At 51.2% G+C, this 21,405-nt stretch overlaps 1 protein-coding gene across 1 annotated transcript; it reads left to right on the top strand.

The window, feature by feature from the left end:
• Positions 1–4,946: 4,946 nt before the first annotated feature.
• Positions 4,947–20,945, top strand: Adra1d (adrenoceptor alpha 1D). Its single transcript, NM_024483.2, has 2 exons — positions 4,947–6,520; positions 19,583–20,945. Exons 1-2 carry the CDS (start codon positions 5,428–5,430, stop codon positions 20,176–20,178), a joined length of 1,689 nt encoding a protein of 562 aa, NP_077809.2. The 5' UTR covers positions 4,947–5,427; the 3' UTR covers positions 20,179–20,945.
• The last annotated feature ends 460 nt before the right edge of the window (positions 20,946–21,405 follow it).

Genomic DNA, 21,405 nt, shown 5'->3' with positions numbered 1-21,405 from the left:
AGCATGTTATGTTCAGTAACAACTTTCCTGTCCAGCCTTGAATAAATGAAGCAACAGCCTTGACCAGAACTACCCAGGTTCGAGTCTACATAACTAGAAATTACTCCTGGTCTTTTTTACACAAGGAAGAAACAACGGCCACATGCAACATCCCCAGAGGCACAAACTGACAACTTGCTGATGCTGTAAATTCTGACACCTGAAACCCCAGACTCACAAGCTTATCAATAATAACACTAGATGTAGCTCACCTGGGACTGTAACAGAAAGTACATCCTAAGACTGAAATGGAGCAAGCGTACTGGCTAGTCACCCTGTCACTCAGCACAAGAGCCTCATCCAAGAAAACTATGCAGTACAGGACTTCTGCCTCTGTCCTTAGGCTCCTGCTCTAGAGAACTTTCTCCTGCCCATGACATTCAGCCAGCAAGCTGACCCTCAAATGGCCTGCCATCGGACCCAAACTGTACACTCTGTGCCCACACCTGTAAGGCTTCCTTTCTTACTCCCTACATTCTCTCTCTCTCTCTCTCTCTCTCTCTCTCTCTCTCTCTCTCTCTCTCTCTCTCTCGTTCCACGTGGAAAGGTTTAATGAGAGAATAAGAGGAGAGGAATAGAGGCTGGCCATGAGCAAGTGGAGGGAAGTGAGGAGGGGAGTAGAGAGAGAAGAGACAAGGGGGAAGAGGGCAAGAGGACAAGAGCGAGAGAAGAAGAGAGCAAGAGCCACACATTCTCTTACAACTGTAGAAGCACCATGCCTCCAACTTCAGGACAGCTTCTCTGAACCCTGAGGTCTCTTTAACCCTTTCATAGACATTCTCTAGCATTATTATATAAAATACAAAAGTGGGACCTGAGAATTAATATTAGTAATTAAGATGGGACTAAAACAACCAGTGATTTAGGGCTGAAGAAATAGCTCAGTGGGTAAAGTGCTTTCTGGGCGAACATGAGGACTTGAGTTTGGTCTCCAGTACTTTCATAAAAGCAGGTATAGTGGTGTGTGCTGAGAGTTTAGCCATGAAATAGCAGAAACTTGTGGATTTTAGAGCTTGCCAGTTAATCAGCAGGGCCCAGATTCAGTGAGAAGCCCTGTCTCAAAGATTAAAGTGGAGGCTAGAGAGACGAATCTGCAGTTAGGAGCCCTGTTTTGTTCTGCACCCGCATATTGGCCCACAACCAGCAGTAACTCCAATCCTAAGATGTCCAATACGCCCTCCTGACCTCTCTGCACACTGAATACCCAGATACACAATCCTTAGCAAAATGTTCATATACACAAAATTAAAATACATTTAATAAAACGATTTTGAAAAAATAAAAGAGAGAAGCAATTAATAAAGTCATCCTAATGTCGATACCTGTCCTCCTTACACATACACCCATATGTGTGCGCACATGTACGACACACACACACACACATGCATGCACCAGTGTGTGTGTGTGAGAGAGAGAGAGAGGGAACCAGTGACTGGCTATAGCCAGTTATCAAGCAAGATCAGCATTATTTCAATCAACTGATCTAATATAGCTTGTGATTTTACTGATTATTCAACGAGTCCTGACATATAGAAAGACAAACATGTCTGTTTCTGACATAACATGAACTTAGTCTTCCAGAGAACCAGTGGGGAGGCTTGCAAATAATGCCAATTGGATTGCCCTAATCCTCAACACGTCTCTAAGATGCTGGTTTTCTAAAAGTCTTGCCTTACTTTGTTCTAGTCCAATTCTATTTGCCCTCTACTGTAAAGAAGACAGTGAGAGTGGCTGAAGATCATACAGTAAGAAAATTCCAGTATTTGCTCCCCAGGGATGAGTTCCTATCAGAATTCCTGCCCTAGGAAGGCAGCGTATGTGCAAGTCACACTTTGCCTGCCAAGGACTCAGCTCTTGTGGCTAGAGTTCAATGACTGGTTGGCAGGATGGGAGAAGAGGAAAGCTCATATCACACCACAACTGAGGCTTTCCTTTTTCCTATCATCTCACCATCTGCACGGAATAAACAGGAATAAACACGGAATAAACCAGGCACTAAGGTCATACACATGACATTTTCAGAACCTCCTCCAGCATTTCTATGGCCTCATTTCCATAAGTCAAGTCAGGGTAAGGAAGAAATGGTGAAAAGACAGCGTTTTGAAAATGTATCTGTGCCTGTACTTGTATGTATGCACACATGTTACTACATGAGTTTATGTGCACCACGTGGGTACAGTTGCCTGAGGAAGCCAGAAGAAGGCATTGGAACTGGAGTTATAAATGACCATATGCCACTTGGTGTAGGTAGGTACTGGGAACTAAACCTAGCTTCTCTGAGTAGAAATCAGTCTGAACACTAGAGCTGACAGGAAGGTGAGTCTGAGAGGAGCAGAAGCCATTGCTTAAGGCAGAGGTAGCTTGAGTCATGGCAGGGAAATAAAGTGAAGAGCCTCATGCCACCTTCAGCCTTGGTCTGAAAAGGGTCTGCAAAAGAGAATTCTGGGGGTTCTGGAGCTTTGGGGGTGGGGTCAGGACAGGAAGAACAAGAGTGGTCAATTTCCTGTACCTGATGCTCAAATTGGGGGTGGGGAGGTTGTCAGGGGAATCTCTCTCTCTCTCTCTCTCTCTCTCTCTCTCTCACACACACACACACACACACACACACACACACACACACTCACAAGTCTCAGCAGTGAAGGGGCCGGGCTAAAGTTTGCCCCCATCCCAACATGGCACTCACAACCACATCTTTGCTTGGATCACTCATGGGCATTTCAAATTAAGCATTCTAAACTAAACTCACCATCCCCGGCCCTCAATCCTCAACTTGCCTGGTTCCTTATGGCTACAAAAACATCATCCACATGGTTCCTATAGCTAGAAACCTAAATTCCTCCCCTCCTACAAATCTAGCCAGTTCTGCAGATGGCTTGTGAAGCTACCTCTTCTCTACATAATTTTTACCTAAGCTCAGGCCCTGATGGTTCCTCAATACAATATTCATCTCCACCCCAGCAATACCTCCTTCCAGTCTATCATGGTAGCCTCTCTAAACAAGACTGTGCTTCCACATAAGTCCCTGGCACACTTGGTCCTGTAGCAGTGGGCTCTTGTTTCTCTTATTGGAGTGGCAATAGTGATGGAAACCAAAACTGTTTGGGATGTTGTTGCCCTGATAATTAAGGTCAAAATGTCTGGATAGTCCTCTGGGCTGGGTGCAAAATGTAGGACTCTCTCTACCAGCAGGACTTCCCCTTCTCTGATCCTAACCCACACACACCTCTACCTTCAAAATTATCATATAGCCTAACTAAAAATTACAGGTCCAACTTTCTTTCCCCTGATAAGAACCTCTTTAGCTAGCACTTGAGATCCCTGGAATGTCTTCCCATGCTAATGAGGCTTCTGTACCCGATATTCCTAACCCCTTAACCCAAAATGATATAGAGTCCTTGAATCACCCCAAGTGAGGTTGATGTCTCCCCAAAGCTGGTTCTGGTCCATTGTCATTACTGACATACTCACAGGCTTCCAAACCCTGTCTGTCCTCTTTGCTCCTTTTACCCTTGTGGACTGATATGAGCCAACCATCCCCGGAGGTCTGGGAGAGTCACAGGAGGTCATTACAGGAAGCACGATGAGGAGCTTGTTTTTTTTTTAAAGTTGGTGCTTCTCTGAGACTGGGTCACATAGCTCTGAGGTTTACCTGGGTTAGATGTTCTGGGTGTACCCAAAATGACTCTCACATGAGACTTGTGTTTTAGTCTTGCACACAAGTAGACACTGTCCAGAGGAACTTGCTCTCCCAAAATGGCTAGATCATTCCTTCACCAAACCGCCTGGTCCAGGAATTCAGACTTCAGAGACACCCCAGATAGGTCCCACTCTAATCATAGATGCTTCCTGCAGGGAGACTAACATACTTGCCTGAGGATGTAGCTCCACGGTAGAGCGCTTGCCTGACTCGTGCAAGGTCCTTCGACCCTTCAAGGGCACACATATGTAAGTGCATGTGTGAGTGTGCACAGGTACCCACCCCCACAATCCCATAAATAACCTCGTGTCTCTCCCCTTTGGTCCTGTTAGTCAATGGGAGGTTCCTCTTCCCCTCCCTTCCCTTTCCCTTGTGTCCCTGGTTCCTAGCACTGCCACAGGCCCTCTGCCTCTGTTCTTCGTGTTCAGGTGTTACCCTACTAGTCTCCACTCTTCTGAGAAGTGTGGGCACTACTTAGGTGGCGCTGCTAACACAGTGAATCTTACTCTCATTTTCACAGTGAGGAATGGAGGCACAAGGAGGTCCTGTGGCAAATAAGGGCGAAGCCTGAATAGTGGAGGCAAACTATTCTGCTCCTTCCCAGTTGAGCACCATGCAGTCTTTCCCAGCCTCCAGAACTTGACCTTTTCTGCCCAGAGGGAGTCCCGAGTACTTCGAGTAGCAACAGGAAGATTTATTCCGACCTCTGATGCAAAGTAAAGTAGCAAGGCCAAAGTTGGTATTATTCAGAGTGTGGGCAAGGTCCTGGGGCTGTGGCCACACCGTCTGGTCTCACGCCAGTCACGCCCATCTTCAACCCACGTCCAAGTATCTTGACCCCTTCAGGGCTGTCTCAGTGCCACCATCACACCGTAGTGGGTTTTGCCAGTCGCCCTAGAGAAAAGAGGAGGGGCCTCAGACAACATCCAGACGATCTCAAGAGGCAGCGGTTTACCATCTAACCCTGAACCCAGAGATCCTGGGCTCTTGCTGCACTCTGGCGGCAGAAGCCGGGAGCCCGGAGCCCGGAGCCCGGGGGAATCGCACCTTGTATGTTCCGCTAGGGCAAGGGCAAGCAGAGAGTGACCGCAAGTCTAGAGAGGAAGGGAGGCAGCGAGACGCGCTGGGGCAAAGGCCGGGATGCAGGAGAGCTGAAGAAAGGAGGACAAGGGGACAGCTTAGGGCAGAGGACGGTCGTGAGCACCGGCGAGGATCCCCGCAGCCGCTGGACGCACGGAGCCCCTTCGCTGGCCGGTAGCTTACGCTCGCGCCGGCCGCCCCCTCCTCCCTCTCGACCGCCCCTCCTCCGTCCCGCCCCCGCGCGGAGTCCCCAGCGCTGCAGAGGCCGCCGCCTGCACTGCCACTCCTAGAGCCGCCGCTCTCCCGGACACGCTTGCAGAGGGGAGCAGGGAGCCGGCCCCGGCCCTTCTTTCCTTGTGACTCCGCAGCCACCGCCGGAGTCGGTTCCCTCACACCAACGTTCCCATTGGGACCTTCACGGCCCGGTGACCTCTGTCCTGCTCTACCTGCAGCACTGCTCCCCTGCAGCCCCTCTGCCGCGGGAACTTGGGCAGGACCGACGGGACTGGCACACGGGGCTGGCTCGGGCGCTGCGGCGATGCCCGCGGGCTCTCTCCCCTCCACTTGCTCGCCCTGTGCCTGGGCTCGGGCCCCGACGGCTGCGCCGTGAGATGACTTTCCGCGACATCCTGAGCGTCACTTTCGAAGGACCCCGGTCGAGCAGTAGCACTGGGGGCTCCGGCGCGGGCGGCGGAGCTGGCACGGTTGGCCCCGAGGGTCCGGCGGTGGGCGGCGTGCCGGGCGCTACAGGCGGCGGCGCTGTGGTGGGAACCGGCAGCGGCGAGGACAACCAGAGCTCCACGGGAGAACCGGGAGCCGCGGCGAGCGGCGAAGTAAATGGCTCGGCGGCCGTCGGGGGGCTAGTGGTGAGTGCTCAGGGCGTGGGAGTGGGTGTCTTCCTGGCGGCCTTCATCCTCACCGCTGTGGCGGGCAACCTGCTGGTCATCCTTTCGGTGGCCTGCAACCGCCACCTACAGACGGTCACCAACTATTTCATCGTGAACCTGGCGGTGGCTGACCTGCTTTTGAGTGCAGCTGTGTTGCCCTTCTCAGCCACTATGGAGGTTCTAGGCTTCTGGGCCTTCGGCCGAACCTTCTGCGACGTGTGGGCCGCGGTGGACGTGCTGTGCTGCACTGCCTCCATCCTTAGCCTCTGCACCATCTCTGTGGACCGGTACGTGGGTGTGCGCCACTCGCTCAAGTACCCAGCCATTATGACAGAGCGCAAGGCCGCTGCCATTCTGGCTCTGCTTTGGGCGGTGGCCCTGGTGGTATCTGTGGGACCGCTACTAGGTTGGAAGGAGCCAGTGCCCCCGGATGAGCGTTTCTGCGGCATCACCGAGGAGGTGGGCTATGCAATCTTCTCTTCCGTGTGCTCCTTCTACCTACCCATGGCAGTGATCGTGGTCATGTACTGCCGCGTGTACGTGGTCGCACGCAGCACTACGCGCAGCCTCGAGGCAGGCATCAAGAGGGAGCCCGGCAAGGCCTCCGAGGTGGTTCTGAGGATCCACTGTCGCGGCGCAGCGACCAGCGCCAAAGGATATCCCGGAACACAGAGTAGCAAGGGCCACACCTTGCGCAGCTCGCTTTCCGTGAGGCTGCTCAAGTTTTCCCGCGAGAAAAAGGCTGCCAAGACGTTGGCCATCGTCGTGGGTGTCTTCGTCCTGTGCTGGTTCCCCTTCTTCTTCGTCCTGCCTCTGGGTGAGTGATGCCCTCACTTTAGACACTTACCCTCTGGCAAGTCCCTTCCTAGAAGCCAGTCCCACAACCTGACTATGGAAGTTTATCAACTTTCTGGTGGATTGCTGTTAGAGAGAGAGAGAGAGAGAGAGAGAGAGAGAGAGAGAGAGAGAGAGAGAGAGAGAGCGAGCGCAAGGGGTTCTTGATATTAATGTGTTCTTCCTTTTACAGGCTTCTCGCTTTCTCACCCTCTACAGTCAGAAACCTTGCCCTTGCTTAGTTCCTTGGAAATTTGGGCAAACATCTCCCTGTATTATGTGATCAGCAGTGTATGTAACCCCCCTCCCCCCACACACACACATATGCTCATCTCTGGAAATAAGTATATTGTGGGTGGTCCCACATGCATACAATCTTTCACTGGCAGCAGACCCAAGCCAGTCAGCCACCTTGTATCTCAGCAGGTGACAGAAAGTCTGCTTCCTCCAAAGGCATCCATTCCGTTGCCCCCACCAGATCTGTGAGAGCCCTGTGGGCTTTCCCTTCTGAAATCTTCTCTTGAAGGGGTTGGAGGAGGGGATGTGGGGCGGGGACCGGGGGTGGGGTGGGGAACAGGATGGGAAGTCTGTCAAGTGGACAGTTAACTATTGTTTATAGTCATTTACAGAGTGAACTAGTTCCCTTACAAGGGACCTGCAGTCCTGGGGGAGGTACAACTGTTCTTAAGGGATTCTTCCTATCCCCTGAGCCTCTCTGAAGGCCCCAAGAGCCTGAACCATCCTGGAAAGGAGAAAGGGACAGCATATCTAAGGCTCTTTGCTCTGAGTCACTGCTCATGGCTGCAACCTCTCCTGGTGCAACCAGAGCCTCTCCTCCCTCTCCCCCATCTGGTTGCTTGTACCCATGAGACTAAGACTAAGTCAGGGAAGAAAGAATGGCCTTGCTCCTGATCTCTTGCAGGTCCCTACACACACACACACACACACACACACACACACACACACACACACACACCAGCAACAGCAGCACAGTGACTTTTGTACATCATAACTCAGTTGTGTGACCCTTCTACAAGTCCCTGGATGTTTTCATACAAACTCCAAACTGCCTTCCATAGTCTACAGAGGGTAGTCTTCAAGTTTATTATTGTCCACACCAAAACAGGTCATTCTGAGTATTTACAATAGGACCACAGGCATGAACTGCAGGAATCCCCAGCAAATGCCCTCCCTATCTGAAAGTGGCTATTCCAGGAAGGGCTGCCTCTCTCTGTCCTGCCCTGACCCTCAGTGGGTTAGTCCCTTGACAAGCCTGTTGCCTAGCTCTGGTCTTCTCTTTAATTAGCTCCGTCTGGACTACCCCCAAACCTCTTATCTAACGCCCAACCTGTGGGTCTCTGCTTAAATGTCCCTTTGGCTTGTGTTTCACACCCTCACTGGCTTTCCAGATTTTTCTTTCAACTGTATCATCACTGAACTCAAGAGCACCCAGAATGGTTTCCTGCCTATGAGGGGCTATATCGTTCTTCACTTGGGGCACAGACCCGGGTGTCAGGAAGCTTGAGTTCAAATCCCAACTCTGTCTCTCACTACCTATGTAGCCTGGGGCCTCTGTTTCTTCATCTTTAAGTGAGGGTGGTGGTGGTGATAACCCTGACCTCAACACATGTGAGAGCCAGTAAAGTGTTATGCATCAATATAACTGAGGCATATGTGAATGTCATACACTGACCCCAGCTCAGGTGAAGGAATAAATTCCCCACTTGAAAATCATCCAGCCAGAGTCTGATTTGGGGTTGGAGAATGTGAAGGCTATGAAGTTGGAGGAGGGGACAGCTAGCCAGAAGAAAGATGTTGCAATGACCTTTGTGCATGTTCTCCCTCTTCCTCTCTCTCCAAGGCCAACCCCCACAGCCCTGCCCTGGCCTTGCCTCTTGGAACCTGTTCAAAAGCACCTTATTCCCCTACCTGTGTGTGTCTTAGCTCACCCCAGTCTCTACAGGGAATGCTAGGCCGGGCAGAAAATACCATCTACATTTTTTTTACATTTTCCTTTAATTCTTTTAAATTATTTTTGTTACAGAATAAAGCACAAATAAGGAGAAATTATTATAATAAGCACCCGTGGGCCTGTGGTCACCCACACTGAGCACATGCTGATCTGGCCATATCTACCTTCTACCCCCTCTCCTTGCTGCTTTCACAGAATAGATGACGGCTGAACTCCATGCCCCCTTCCTCTTCCACCTTTCCAGAGAGGATGCTGGCATTTACCACCCCCATGTGTGTGCTGATTCTCGGACCACGTGCATCTGCACTCATTTTGAACCGAAGCACCGTCCTGTGTGTCTTCAGAATCTGTACCAAAGGCATTCACTGTGCATCTCATTCTTCAGGCTGCGTTTTTCATCCAGCCTTGTGTCCTTGAGATTCATGCAGGGTGGGGCCATTACTGGTGCATTTGAAAGTGCTGCATGGTGTGCCGATCCAGTCTCCTCCTGAATGCTAGGCTGTTCTTGTTTTTCATAGTTAAGATCAAGATAGCAAAAGACCGCCACTGTTTTCTGAGGCCCAGACTATGTGTTCCAGGAAACCTTCTCTACATCTCCGTGACTCTTGCCCCTTGCTGGCGTGCGCTGCTCTTTCCCTGTCCCTGTATCTCTGCTGCTCCTCCCACATGCTATGGGAGCCTTAAAGATGTCTATATCTGGCTCCAAGAGGGGATTTCATGGATGTATGAATATGCAAAGCCATTAAGTTGTGTGTTCTAGGATGTGCATGCCAACTCAAACTCCTGGCAGCTCCTGAGGAGCTGGCAATAATGAGCAAGCAGGACAGATGCCAACCAAAGAAGCAGAATATTCCACTCGGCCCTGTGTCGTTTGGAGGGCAAAGAGGAGGGCAGAGGCTGCTGTGGGAGAGAGTGGACTGGAGGGTTTTGAGGCAGGAAGGGGGCCAGGAGGCACAGACATGCCCAAGGCTTGTGAGGGAACATGTGCCCTCGAACGAGCGTTCTGAGCTGTGACACTTTGTAGGGAATATGGCCTTCGAGGGGCCAGCATGTCTTGCCTTGGAGGTGCTAGGGTAAAGACTTTAGGTGATTTCCAAAGAGAGGTTTGGGGTGAGGGTATTTGCAGGAATATGGAGTACAGTATCCCGGGAAGGTAGCAGGAGACAGATGAAAGCCAGGGGAGCACCGATTTAGAAAGAACCAAAAGGAAGTCAAGAAAGACAGCTTCAAGAGGAAAAGATACAGCTGCACAGGCGGGAAACCTTCAGGTCCACAGGAGTGTGCCAGCCAGCACCAGACACAAGCACTGGAAAAGCACAATGTGTGTCTACAAAGGGCCATGGCTATAGAACTGAAGGCAACCACACGCCACTATCGGGAAGCCTCCAGCACCCCACAGGGCTCCCATTCACACATCCGTGTCCAGGAGACCTGGCAGCAATGCAGATGTAGCTGATGAGCACAAATTGTGCAGTAGCTAGAGCTTAAGGGGGAAGTCTGGAATCCCAAAGGATGCTAGGACAGAGAGCTGTAGACTGACCTAGCAGCCCCACCATGCTGGCTGGTCGTAGCAGATATAACCCAAGCACTAAGGACGCTGAAGCCGTCTGCTTAGTGAGACCTTGTCCTCTCTCAAAGGAGCAATGTGTTATTGGTCAAGCCAAATATCCTGCAAAGAGGGACCAACAACAACAGGTGTACTGAATTGTGAGGCCTCCTGAGGACAGATGTCAGGCAGGCACACAAAATCATAAAGGTCCCAGAAAAGCGATGGGTCGTCTTATTACATCATTTCTGTCTGCCTCACTCTCCCTGTGAGGGATAAGCATGGGGCATATATTCCACAGAGGGAGGCAGAGGGTACTTAATGAGAATCCTAGACACCACCTGTCTGGGACTACATGCAGCTCCAGGCGGCACAGGAAGGGAGCTTCCGGTGCCACTGCTGTGTGTGCACACCGGCAACCCTTGCCCTGGTAAATGGCCACAGGCCTGTCTGCCTTCTCGATGTGCGTCTGTTTCAAGCATGCCAGCACCTCCACAGGACAGAGCTGAGCTGGGCAGTGCTTGCTGCCAACTCTCAGAGGCATTCCAAGACAGACGGGAAAGAATACAGACAACCTGTGGGGGGTGGGGGGGAGCTCTTGACAGCCTGCCAAGGACAGACACATTTCCTCTGGTCCTAAGCAAGCTGGCACAGAGCTAGATACCGTGAAGAACATCATAAAAAACTATATAAATGGATCCTGGTTGCTTTGGTGTGTGTGGACAAGGACAGCAGTCAGAGCCACTCCCTAGGACTTCTCTGAAAAGCTTCAAGATGAAGCATGGCTAGCGTAGGGGTCGCTGCCAGGCAGAAGTGCACCTGATTAGAGTTCCAGTCCCTAAGATGTGTGAAGCATGGGTCTGCTCAGCCCCAGCCATTTTGGTTAGGCATAAGGCAGCCTTTCCTATATGCCCATATGCCAAAGGGAACTAGGGAACAGGGGCCCCTCGTAAGCGCCCAGTTGAAGGAGAGCATCTGTTCAGGGAGCCTTTGGGGTCACACCTCAGAGTCTCCAAGGTTCTATGGTCTATATGGTAAATGCCCCTCCATGAGGCCCAGAAGTAGGGCTGCCCTGGAAACCTCCACATACGGAACCCAGCCTCACCTCTAGCCTTCCGATGACACTGACAGATCCTAGGTTTTCATTTCCGGATCTCTGGTTTTTGACTGCCAAGCATCACGGGCTTCTGCAGCTATTTCATTTTTTAGTGATTAGGTCAGAACCCTAAAAGATGTGCTCACCACTGAATTATACCCCTGGGCCCAAATGCTACCACCCAGGGCAGTTTCAGAGGCTCTAACAGACGTGCACACAGTCCATCCAAACCCTGTGAACCCATTCTACCATCTGGAAGCCATAACTGAGCCTCTCTTTCATAGCCTGTCTCCATTGTACAGAGAACATCTCTGGCCCTCAGACATGGTTTATTGTTTGCCTCAATGCACTATGCTGTCAGCATTCAATGTGTATCATTGTGGGGATGGAGGAGTCTTATCTGATAGGCACAGAAGAGTGGCAGTGTTGGTGGGAAACCCAAGCTTGACAAACCTGGGATGAGCAGCTCTGTGAGAAAACATATCCAGAGATGGAGCCCAAACAGGAGAATGGAGAAATAAACAATGTATTCATAGACTGGACTACTATACAACAAGGAAAAATAACAAGTGAATTTTATGGGCATTCTACTGGGAAGAGTAAGCCAGATCAGGAACATAGTGTGTACTATCTGATTCTATGTGTAAGACATTCAAAATCAGGTGAAATCCAACCAGAGTGATATTTTAAAAAAAAAAAAAAAAAAGGAATCGTGTCTGTATGGAATGGGGACAATGAGTGCCAACTGGAAGCAAGTGCTAGAACTTTCTGTGGTGCTGAAAATGTTCTGTATCTTGCTCAGGGACAGATGCAAGGGTCATCATCATGTTACATGCACACTTACACTAGTGCATGCAAATGCAAAAACCTGGTCTATGTCTGTGTAGCACCTTACACAGAGTAGGTGCTTGACAAATTTATGCAGCTCGGGGAAGTGTTAGAGCCCGTGTCTTTGCACATCCTGCGTTCCAAGGGTCTGGAGGGCGCAGAACAGCCCTGCAGTTTATTCCATTTCACTTTATCTTATCGGACTATTGTGGCATTTGTTGTTTGTTTTATGCTAAAATCATAAGTGTGCCCACGGTATTATTAACTATAGGGACAGTGTGGTACAGCTGGTCCCTAGCACCTGTCAACTTACCAGACTGAAGCTTTAACAGCTCCTGTTGAGAAACCGAGGTCCCAGAAGAGACATCCATTCTCTGGTATTCAAGAGCGCCATGATTAGGGGAGAGAAGGGCATCTGTGCTGTTGCGTGATGCCCCACAGGTTGTGCGCTTGACCACAAATCATCTTCGGAAACCTTTGAGAAGCCTTGGAGATCCATGTGTGCCCTTGCTTTCCAGGTGACTGAGAGTTTCAGGTTTGACTTGTACCTTTCCGGCCCCAGAGCTGGCATTCACTGTTTCTCTCTCATGGGAAGGTGATGGTTAACAACCACAAATTGAGCTCTCGGCTGCTGGCTGACACTGTCACCTCGTTTGCCATCGGCTCAGGTTCAGTTTCGAGACAGAGCTAGGAAGGACAGTACTTTCTGGGAAACCCAGAAACACTTAACATACCTACATATTAAGGTCATAAACTGTCTCCCCCCACTCTCACTCCTGGTCTAGTCATCACCGTGGTCTATGATGGCGCCTTGACCTCCAGACTAGGTTGGCTTTTCCTCTCCCCTGTCCTTCCAGTGTTGGAGTTCCTGTGCCCACCTTGCTCCTCCTGTTTACCTCAGCGATCTCTGTCTGAGTCGACCTGCTCTGTCCTCCATCCTTGGCTCCCCATTATGTTGAGCTCAGTCTCTGCCTAGCTCTCGCCTCCCATTCCTGAGAGTCGGCCAATCCCATGACTTAGCACTTCGTTTGCTCTGAGCACCTTTAACTCCTTCTCATCTCTTAACTCCTCTGAGTCTCAGAGTCCAGAACTGGGCCCACCATTCTCCCGTGCAGTACAGTGGTAATGCATTCTTGTTGGCTCTGGGGTTTTTGTAGCATCTGGGATTTGCAGCACCTACCCATTCCTGTGGTGCAAATATTCTCATCATAGCCAATTGTTGTGCTACTCAAAAACACAGACAGCCAATTTATAAGATTCTTGAGAATGGAAGTCAGGACTGGAGAGATGGCTCAGCGGTTAAGAGCACTGACTGCTCTTCCAGAGGTCCTGAGTTCAATTCCCAGCAACCACATGGTGGCTCACAACCATCTGTAATGAGATCTGATGCCCTCTTCTGGTCTGAAGACAGTGACGATGTACTCACATACATGAAATAAATAAAATAAAATCTTTAATAAAAAAAAAAAAAGAATGGAACGGTCAGCTTTAAGAGCCAGTACCAACTATTTAGCCGAGCTTGCCAAGAGATATCTACGTAGCTCTCTGCCCAGGGACAGCCGCAGGGTGCCCTCAGGAGCTTTCATAGGTTCCCTTCAGCTCTGATTCTCTTACTTTCTTTCCTTTCTAATGGATCTGCTTCCACCAGTTTCTGTCAACCTTCTGTATCTTCTGTCTCCCTTCATACATACAGCACATAGACCTCACCTAGAGCTGTCATACCCCGGCATGATGACTTCCTTTGCTCTACCTACCATCTCACTGGTATCTTTCCTCCCTTATAGCTACTTGTAAAACATCCCTTGCCACGTCTTAAAGAATACTCTGATGCTCCTCCTCCTCCTCCTCCTCTTCCTCCTCCTCTTCCTCCAGCCAGCAATGTCTCATCCCACTCAGGGCTAGCTTCTCTCCCCCAAGGCACATATCTGGCTTTGGCACTGTTACCAGCAGCAACCCAGAAGTCACACTCCAGAGTGCTTTCAAGTCTTTTCATCCTCTCCTGTTGCATCAGCCTTGCCTCTTGGACTCTCAGCATCCCTCGGGTCTTACCCTGCATGCACACTTCTCTGGTGGTCCCCTCAGCCTCCTTAGGAGGCCCTTCTCCTCCCTCTGATCCCCATTTAACTTCAGGTCCACATTCCAGGCCTTCCGACCATATGAATTTCCTGTCTCGCTATTAACAACTGGCCATTGATTTAGTAGCTGCTTAAAACAATGAATCATCTTCTGGGGTTGAAGGTCAAAAGTCCTCAAATCAAGGTCCTGGCACGGCTGTCTCCCTAGAGGATCTAGGGAAAAGATGTCAGCTGACCTTCTGCAGTCTTGGAGACAGCTCTGGTCCCTCCTCCTTGCATGAGTTCTGTGGTGTCCACTATCACATCACCACCCCCTACGACTCTCACCCCCTACTGGGTCCTTGTGACTACCTTGTGCCAATCCGGCTTGATTGCAACAGCCGTGAAAGGTCTGGACATCCCGGGGCCCTCATTCCACCTGTACCCCCACACCCTGACACTGCTCTTCCTTCCTGGGCTCACCTTTCCACTCCCCTGAACCTGCTGTCTACCATCTTCCCATAGGCAAGTGGCGTCTCAGCACCCTCTGGTGCCCACGGCCTGAGCATCAGCTTCACTTCCTCTTCCACACCACTCTACCTATTCTCTCTCTCTCTCCCTCTCTCTCTCTCTCTCTCTCTCTCTCTCTCTCTCTCTCTCTCCCCAGCCTGCCCCATTTTCCCATCCCCACTGCCCCGCCTAAACAAATCAGCCAAATATCGCACATGTCCTCTGTGCTGACAACTGTCAACCTTCCTAGCAGGAGCTGACCCTCCTTCGAGTGCTTCTTCTTCTTGGAGCCAGGTCAGCCTGACTGAGCACAGGGGCCACTGGGCAGACCTGAAGCCCTGTCACTCAGCATGTATGAGGCCACGGATTGGAGCAGGGCAGACCAGTAAGGGAGTGACAGAGTGGGAGCATAAAGAGATGGGCAGGGGGATGAGAAGAGACCATGGTAAACTGTAGGACCCGGGACACTCCCACAGGAAGCCAGAGACTAAGAGCCTGGGCTCCACGTCCATCATGAACTCTGAGAGCTGCCCTTCCATGTCCTATGTCTCAACCCATATCACAGGCCAAGGCCAAGGTTCTCTGCCAGCTCTGGACCTTTTTGCTGCCTCAGGACCTTTGCTCGTGCCCTTTCCTTTACCCAGAATTTACTTTCCCAAGATGAATGCCTAGCTTCCTCCTTTGCGGGTCCTCCTTACAGGTCCTCAGTTCAAGTACTTTATCAGAGACATTTGTCTGGCTGTAAGGGACAGAGGTCGAGTCTCTTGAGGAGGAGGGACCGTGAGCTCCAGTGTAAGAGCCACCAAATGCTCTCCCCTGACCCTGCTGGTGGGAGGAGGCAGAAGATGGTGGATTTTTACCTTCTTGGATCTCTCAGCTGTAAGGATAGCATGCTATCAACAGAGGTCAGTAGTGGAGAGAATGCAAAAAGCAGGGGGTGGGGGACACAGCCTGATATTTCATGGCCAGCCACAACTTATGCTCAGGGCTGGCTGCGAATTCTGACAACCTGCCAAGAACACGCTCCTTTCTGGGGATGCCAGAAGAGACTGTTAATCACAGAGCCTGCCCTTCGGCCTCAGAGCTGCCCATCCTCCCCAGGGCTTGGCCTATTTGCTCGTGTGTCTCTCTGTCTTACCCCAGATCCCAGGAACTCTTCCTCAGCCTGCCTTTCTGCTCCTTGGGAGATAACACCAGCCCGGGATCAAGAGAGCCAGCACATCTACCTGCTGACCAGATGTGTCCACATTTCAGGACACTAAGCTAGACCTCTAAACCACATCGGTGTTAGCGTTGCAGGCTCTGTGACAAATCCTGAGACAGCCAACTGGAAAGGGAGAACTTTCTTATTGGGTCATTGCTTGGGAGGCTGCAGTCTGATTGGCCAGATCGTTGGTTGGTGGCAGGTGGTGGGGCAGCATGTCATGGCCGCAGTGAATGGCTAGAAAACAGAAGAGGAGTCACACACACCCCCAGTGACCTAAATCCTCTAGCTAGTCCCTATGTCTTAAAGGTCCCACCACCTCCCAGTGGCTGCATGGACTGGGAGAGCACACCTTCCAGGAATCTAACGACTCTCATATAGGACTTGTGGGAAGGCAGCTGGGTGCAACCAAGCCAGGTGGGTGGAAACTGAACAGGGGTGTGGGTGAGGGGCTCGAGGGAGGCCCAAGCAGGAGCACCATCTTGTGTCTAAGGGGTTAGAAGGTGCCACATGTGAAGCTGTCACTTGTTACACACTGTCAGGTGTGTAAGAAGAGCACCAGGGACAACCATGCAAGAGAAGGTAGGCTAAGAGAAGAGTTCATGCAAAGACACACAGCAGACAGAGAGTGCCAGAGCAAGGCTGTGGCAGGAGCAGGAGGGAGCTCGAGTGCTGAGAAGAGTAGCCTTGGCCCCAAGACTCCCATATTCCCATTGAGACTTTCGCAGCCTTAGTCTGTACTGTGTGGCTATCACCAAACAATTGAGGTTAATTACCTTATAAAGAAAAGAGGTTTATTTGCCTCATAGTTCTGGTATCTGGGAAGCCCAGACAACACCATCATCAGTATCCAGAAAGGGCTTATGGAAGAGAAGCAGGAAGGGGAATGGCTGTGTATAGAAGGAACAGGTATGTGGGGTGGTCTGGCTTTCTATCCCAGTGTTGTGAGAGCTGTCCCAGTCTTACAAGACCTGGCCCACTCCCACCAGACAGCATTAACCCATCTATGAGAATGGAGCCACCACAACCTACCTACCTTCCACTAGGCCCCATCTGTTACACATTGTCCCACCTCAGTATACATTGAGGATCAAGCTTCCACAGCACCGGTAACAGAGCTGATGCACTAAAGGAGGATGGGCAGGTAAAGCAGCTGGTGGGTCCAACAGCTGTCCCTGGCAGACTAGGGGTCATGGTAATGGCTGAGAAGAATTTGTCCACTGATACCCCAGTGACACTGTCCCTACAAATGCCCGTCTTCAGGGGTCTTGGGACAGCTCCCTACCCCACACATATTGTGAAACAGGGAGGGAAATGCCTACACCCCTTGAGACCCAAGATCCCTGCCAGGTGTGTGAGCTGCAGAGAAAGCATGGAGAGAGGTGGGAGGGGTAGAGGGAAGTGGAGCTAGGGCACTCCAGGCAGAAGTGACATGATCCACCCCGGCCACCTGGGACCACAACAAGAAATTCATTACGGGAAGGTTTTACCACATCCCAGAGCCTGCAGCCATCTGCAGCAAGAAGCCTGGATTTTCTAAGCAGTATGTCTGCACACAGTGGTTAGAAAGAGAGTAAGAACCAGTTGTGTCAGAGGCTGTGGGACCCATCCATCTATCTCCCTCAGACCTCCAGTTTGTACAGGCCCACTCCTAAGTGCCTGCCTGTGTCTCTTACCCAGAGGCTTCCATAACTTACTTGTTCTTGTAGTCCACCCAAGAAGCAGGCAAAAAGTGGGGAAATTTAATAGCTCGAGAAGTGAGCAGGAGACTCACTGGGGACGAGAGGTAGGTGCCCACATCCCTCCCCTCTTCCCCTGGTGGGAAAATCCAAGAAAGTCCCTTTGGGGTTAAGTCTCAGTTTCCCACATTAGCAACTGACTTCCTAGCACCCCTCTCCCTGTGTCAGCGGCTACCCAAGGTGTTTCTCTCTCGGGTTAAAGGCTTGCACTCGAACACTGTCTCAGAGCTTGCTTCTGAGAAAACTCAAAAAAGTCAGACCTCAAGGGAAGCAGAAGGCAATTGCTGGGGCTGGAAGGCTGCCTTTGAATCCCAGCCCCTTTGTGTGTGAGAAATTCTCCATTCCAGGAAGACTCTGCACAAGTCAGTTGTGCATAAATTAAAAAGTTTCAATGCTTGCAATAATACTGGGACAGAACTTAAAACATGTCATGCTGTCCACAGATCTGAATAAAACCAGGCTGGCAACAAACACTGGACAACATAGTCCACTGATGTGTCAGCCACAGCTAAACAGAAAAGATGCGGGTCTGAGTCAGAGTAGTATTTCCAGCATTTGGCCTGACTTGGAAACCGTTGATGGAGGGTGATCTTCCTATAGGACAGGGTCCTTCAGGCATTTTCCAGGGACTGCCTAACCCTTCTCCCAGGGGAAATAAGCCTTACTGAGCCCTGGTACCCATAACCCCACCATATTTCAGCTACTGTTTCTGACCACTCCCTAGATATAGACAGCAGTCCTTTCCCAGGTCTGTGGTACCTCTCTGAAAAGCCACAGGATGGAGGAGGGGTGAGTAGATACCAGGGGTTGGGTGAGTGGGTGAATAGGTTGGTTGGTCGGTTGGTTTGCTTACTGTCCTGGGAATTGAACCTGGGGTTCTCAAATGCTGCCTGAGTTCTCTAGTACTGATCTATATATCTCTAGCCCAACACATTTAGATTAGAATCCCATTTTGTCTAGAATGAAGCTTTTGCTGTGGATGAGGCAGGTGAGAAGGTGGCCTCTGGGTTGCACCTTTGCATTCAGTCCCCGTTCCCTGAGAATGGCTTCCTTAGGGTTCATATTGGAGAAATAGTGGAGATGTTTGTGGGAAACGAGGTCTTAGTGCCCATTTGCACTTGTCCTGTTCCCCCACATAAAACCACCCCAGCTTTTCCTCAACACTTTCCCTGCCCTACAGGGCTACATTTTGACAAGCATGGGTACTGTGCACTTGAAGATTAATTCTGGACTGACTGTCACCAGCTTACAGATACCCAGGGCTCCTGACTCCCCACAGAAGGAAAGCTGTGCCTTCATTCAAAGTCCTCCATTATGGAGCCTAGATCAGCCCCGTGCCCCGTTGGCAGTCACATTGTCGCCCAGAGCCAGCACCACGTTTCATGACTCCTCCCCAGTACCCAGCACTGGGCAAACCTTCTCGCCCTTTCTGTGCTTAGGCAGTAGAGTACACTGCACAGAGTACCATAAAACGCTATAACAAAAGACTGCAAAGAACTCATTTTGCTGGGAAAGGTTGCCAAAATATTTTTACATGAGACTTGTAGCAGAATTGTGCTTCCCCATCAACGCCTTAAAGAACAAGACCTGCTGGTGTCGCCTAGAGACTGACTGCCCTCAGCAGAGAGACCGCCATACAGGCGGCAGTAACTAGGCTCCACCACAAGGACTGGTGCAGCCAGTTTCTGTCAGTCTCCCAGAGGTTGCTGTAGCCCCCCTCCGACCCTCCCACCCCCGCTCATAAGCCTAGAAGATGACTGCCTCTGCCTCATCTTGAGGAACGTTTAGGGACACTGCTTGCCTCTCTGAGAGCAGAGCACACGCAGTCTCTGGTTTCTGTATGAAACCTGCTACATGTGGTTTGGGTGTCTTTCCGGTCGGGGTTTGTTGCCTGTGCCCAAATAGTTTTCTATCAAGTTAGATTCAGAAAACAGGAAGATAGTTCTTTCTCCTCATCTATGGTCTTAGAGAGTGACCGCCACCTCCATCACCACCACCATCTTGATAGCGACTCGGCTTCTGAGGTCGGCAGCAGTTCTTTGTCAACCTCCCTCCTAACCCCATCAGTTAATTACCCTGGTCTCTGTTCCCTGCAGGCTCTCTGTTCCCGCAGCTGAAACCGTCAGAGGGTGTCTTCAAGGTCATCTTCTGGCTGGGCTACTTCAATAGCTGTGTGAACCCGCTCATCTACCCCTGCTCCAGTCGCGAGTTCAAGCGCGCCTTCCTCCGCCTCCTGCGCTGCCAGTGTCGCCGCCGCCGCCGCCGCCTCTGGCGAGTCTACGGCCACCACTGGCGAGCCTCGACCGGCGACGCGCGTTCCGACTGCGCCCCCAGCCCTCGCATCGCTCCCCCCGGGGCCCCTCTAGCCCTCACTGCACACCCGGGTGCGGGCTCGGCAGACACGCCGGAGACGCAGGATTCGGTCTCCAGCAGTCGAAAGCCAGCCTCCGCCCTCCGGGAGTGGAGACTGCTCGGGCCGCTACAGAGACCCACGACCCAGCTGCGTGCGAAGGTGTCCAGCCTGTCCCATAAGATTCGCTCTGGGGGCGCGCGGCGCGCGGAGACTGCGTGTGCCCTGCGCTCCGAGGTAGAAGCAGTGTCCCTAAATGTTCCCCAAGATGGGGCAGAAGCTGTCATCTGCCAGGCTTATGAGCCGGGCGACTACAGCAACCTCCGAGAGACTGACATTTAAGGACCGAAACTCAGGCTGGGGAAGGTGCTGGGGAAAGTGCGGGGGCCAGGGGTGGGGTGCTTTATGGGATACTGCCTTCGGATCCAAGACTGCCCAGGGTGGCTGCTCCATCTCACCCAGAGCAACCGGAGCTGGACCTGGGGGTCGGAGCACTTCGAAGGTGATGGGTTATGGTGCCGCCTGCTGGACATAGTTGTCCAGAGCTCTTCCTGAAAGGGAAAGGCTACAGGATTCGCCCTTCTCATCCAGTCTAAGAAACTACTTAGTCAACTCCTAGTGTCTAAGCAGAAGGCTTCAGCTATGGCTTCTCCCCTTGGGGAGGAAGAGGAAGAGGTACAAATTCTTGTTTTGCTGCTCCCAGGGAAAAGATCCGTGGACAGTTTCTACTCCTTACTGCCACCTGGAGGAAGTCAATGGACCTACCATAGGACCTGCCATCCGGCAAGTTTTGGTGGCGTATTGGATGCCCGCCGAACAAATCTGTTGCTCTTCCGCTCTGGGCCCACTGCCCTCTTCCCCACACTCCTAACTGTATGTTCCCCTCACCATACCCCCCGCCCCGGGGCCTTACTGTTTACACTGTGTACATAGTTCATTGTGCCTGTCTGTGCCCATCACTTCTCACTGGGATTCCAGGCTGCCAAAGGGGAGAGCCTTATTTATCATTTTGAAACCTATTTATTGGTAAGAGTACTTATATTTTGTTCAGACTGTGCAAACTGTCCATCTTTGGCTTGTAATGCATATAGAGCCTCCTTCTTCTGAAATCCTTAGACCATCACAGGACAATTATGTTCTCCTTGCTGGTTTGGGGGGTGGGGGGCATATAGGTCAGAAACATATTTTGGGAGCTGGTCCTCTCCTTCATTCATTGGGTCACTACTGTCCTTTGGATCTTTTAACAAGACTAAAGGTCTTCGGAGCTTTGTTGGCTTTTAAGAGTTGCATAAGCATCAGCACACGCGCGCGCGCACACACACACACACACACACACACACACACACACAGATGCATCTGCGATGCTCCGAGGGCCTCAGGGAACATGGTGGCTACATCGTGTAAGTGATAAAACATCACAGAGGATATACACACCCAAGCAGACAAGCATGTGAGTGTTGAGAAAAGCCACACCTAGCTGTATGTTCCTCAGCTCTGAGTAGAGACATGCATCCCATGGTTCAATTCAATCTCTGAAAAGAAAATATCAGCCACACGTCTCCAACCTGC

The sequence above is a fragment of the Rattus norvegicus genome, chromosome 3 (genome assembly GCF_036323735.1).
Source record: "Rattus norvegicus strain BN/NHsdMcwi chromosome 3, GRCr8, whole genome shotgun sequence".
Taxonomy (NCBI): Eukaryota; Metazoa; Chordata; class Mammalia; order Rodentia; family Muridae; genus Rattus; species Rattus norvegicus.
Note: the sequence above shows the minus strand (reverse complement) of the source record. Positions and strands in the feature narration are given on the sequence as shown.

Excerpts from the sequence above, each read along its gene's own strand:
- Adra1d (NM_024483.2), top strand. The coding sequence starts at position 5,428 with ATGACTTTCCGCGACATCCTGAGCGTCACTTTCGAAGGACCCCGGTCG. Across the intron at positions 6,521-19,582 it reads CTTCTTCGTCCTGCCTCTGG|GCTCTCTGTTCCCGCAGCTG; the intron begins GTGAGTGATGCC and ends TGTTCCCTGCAG.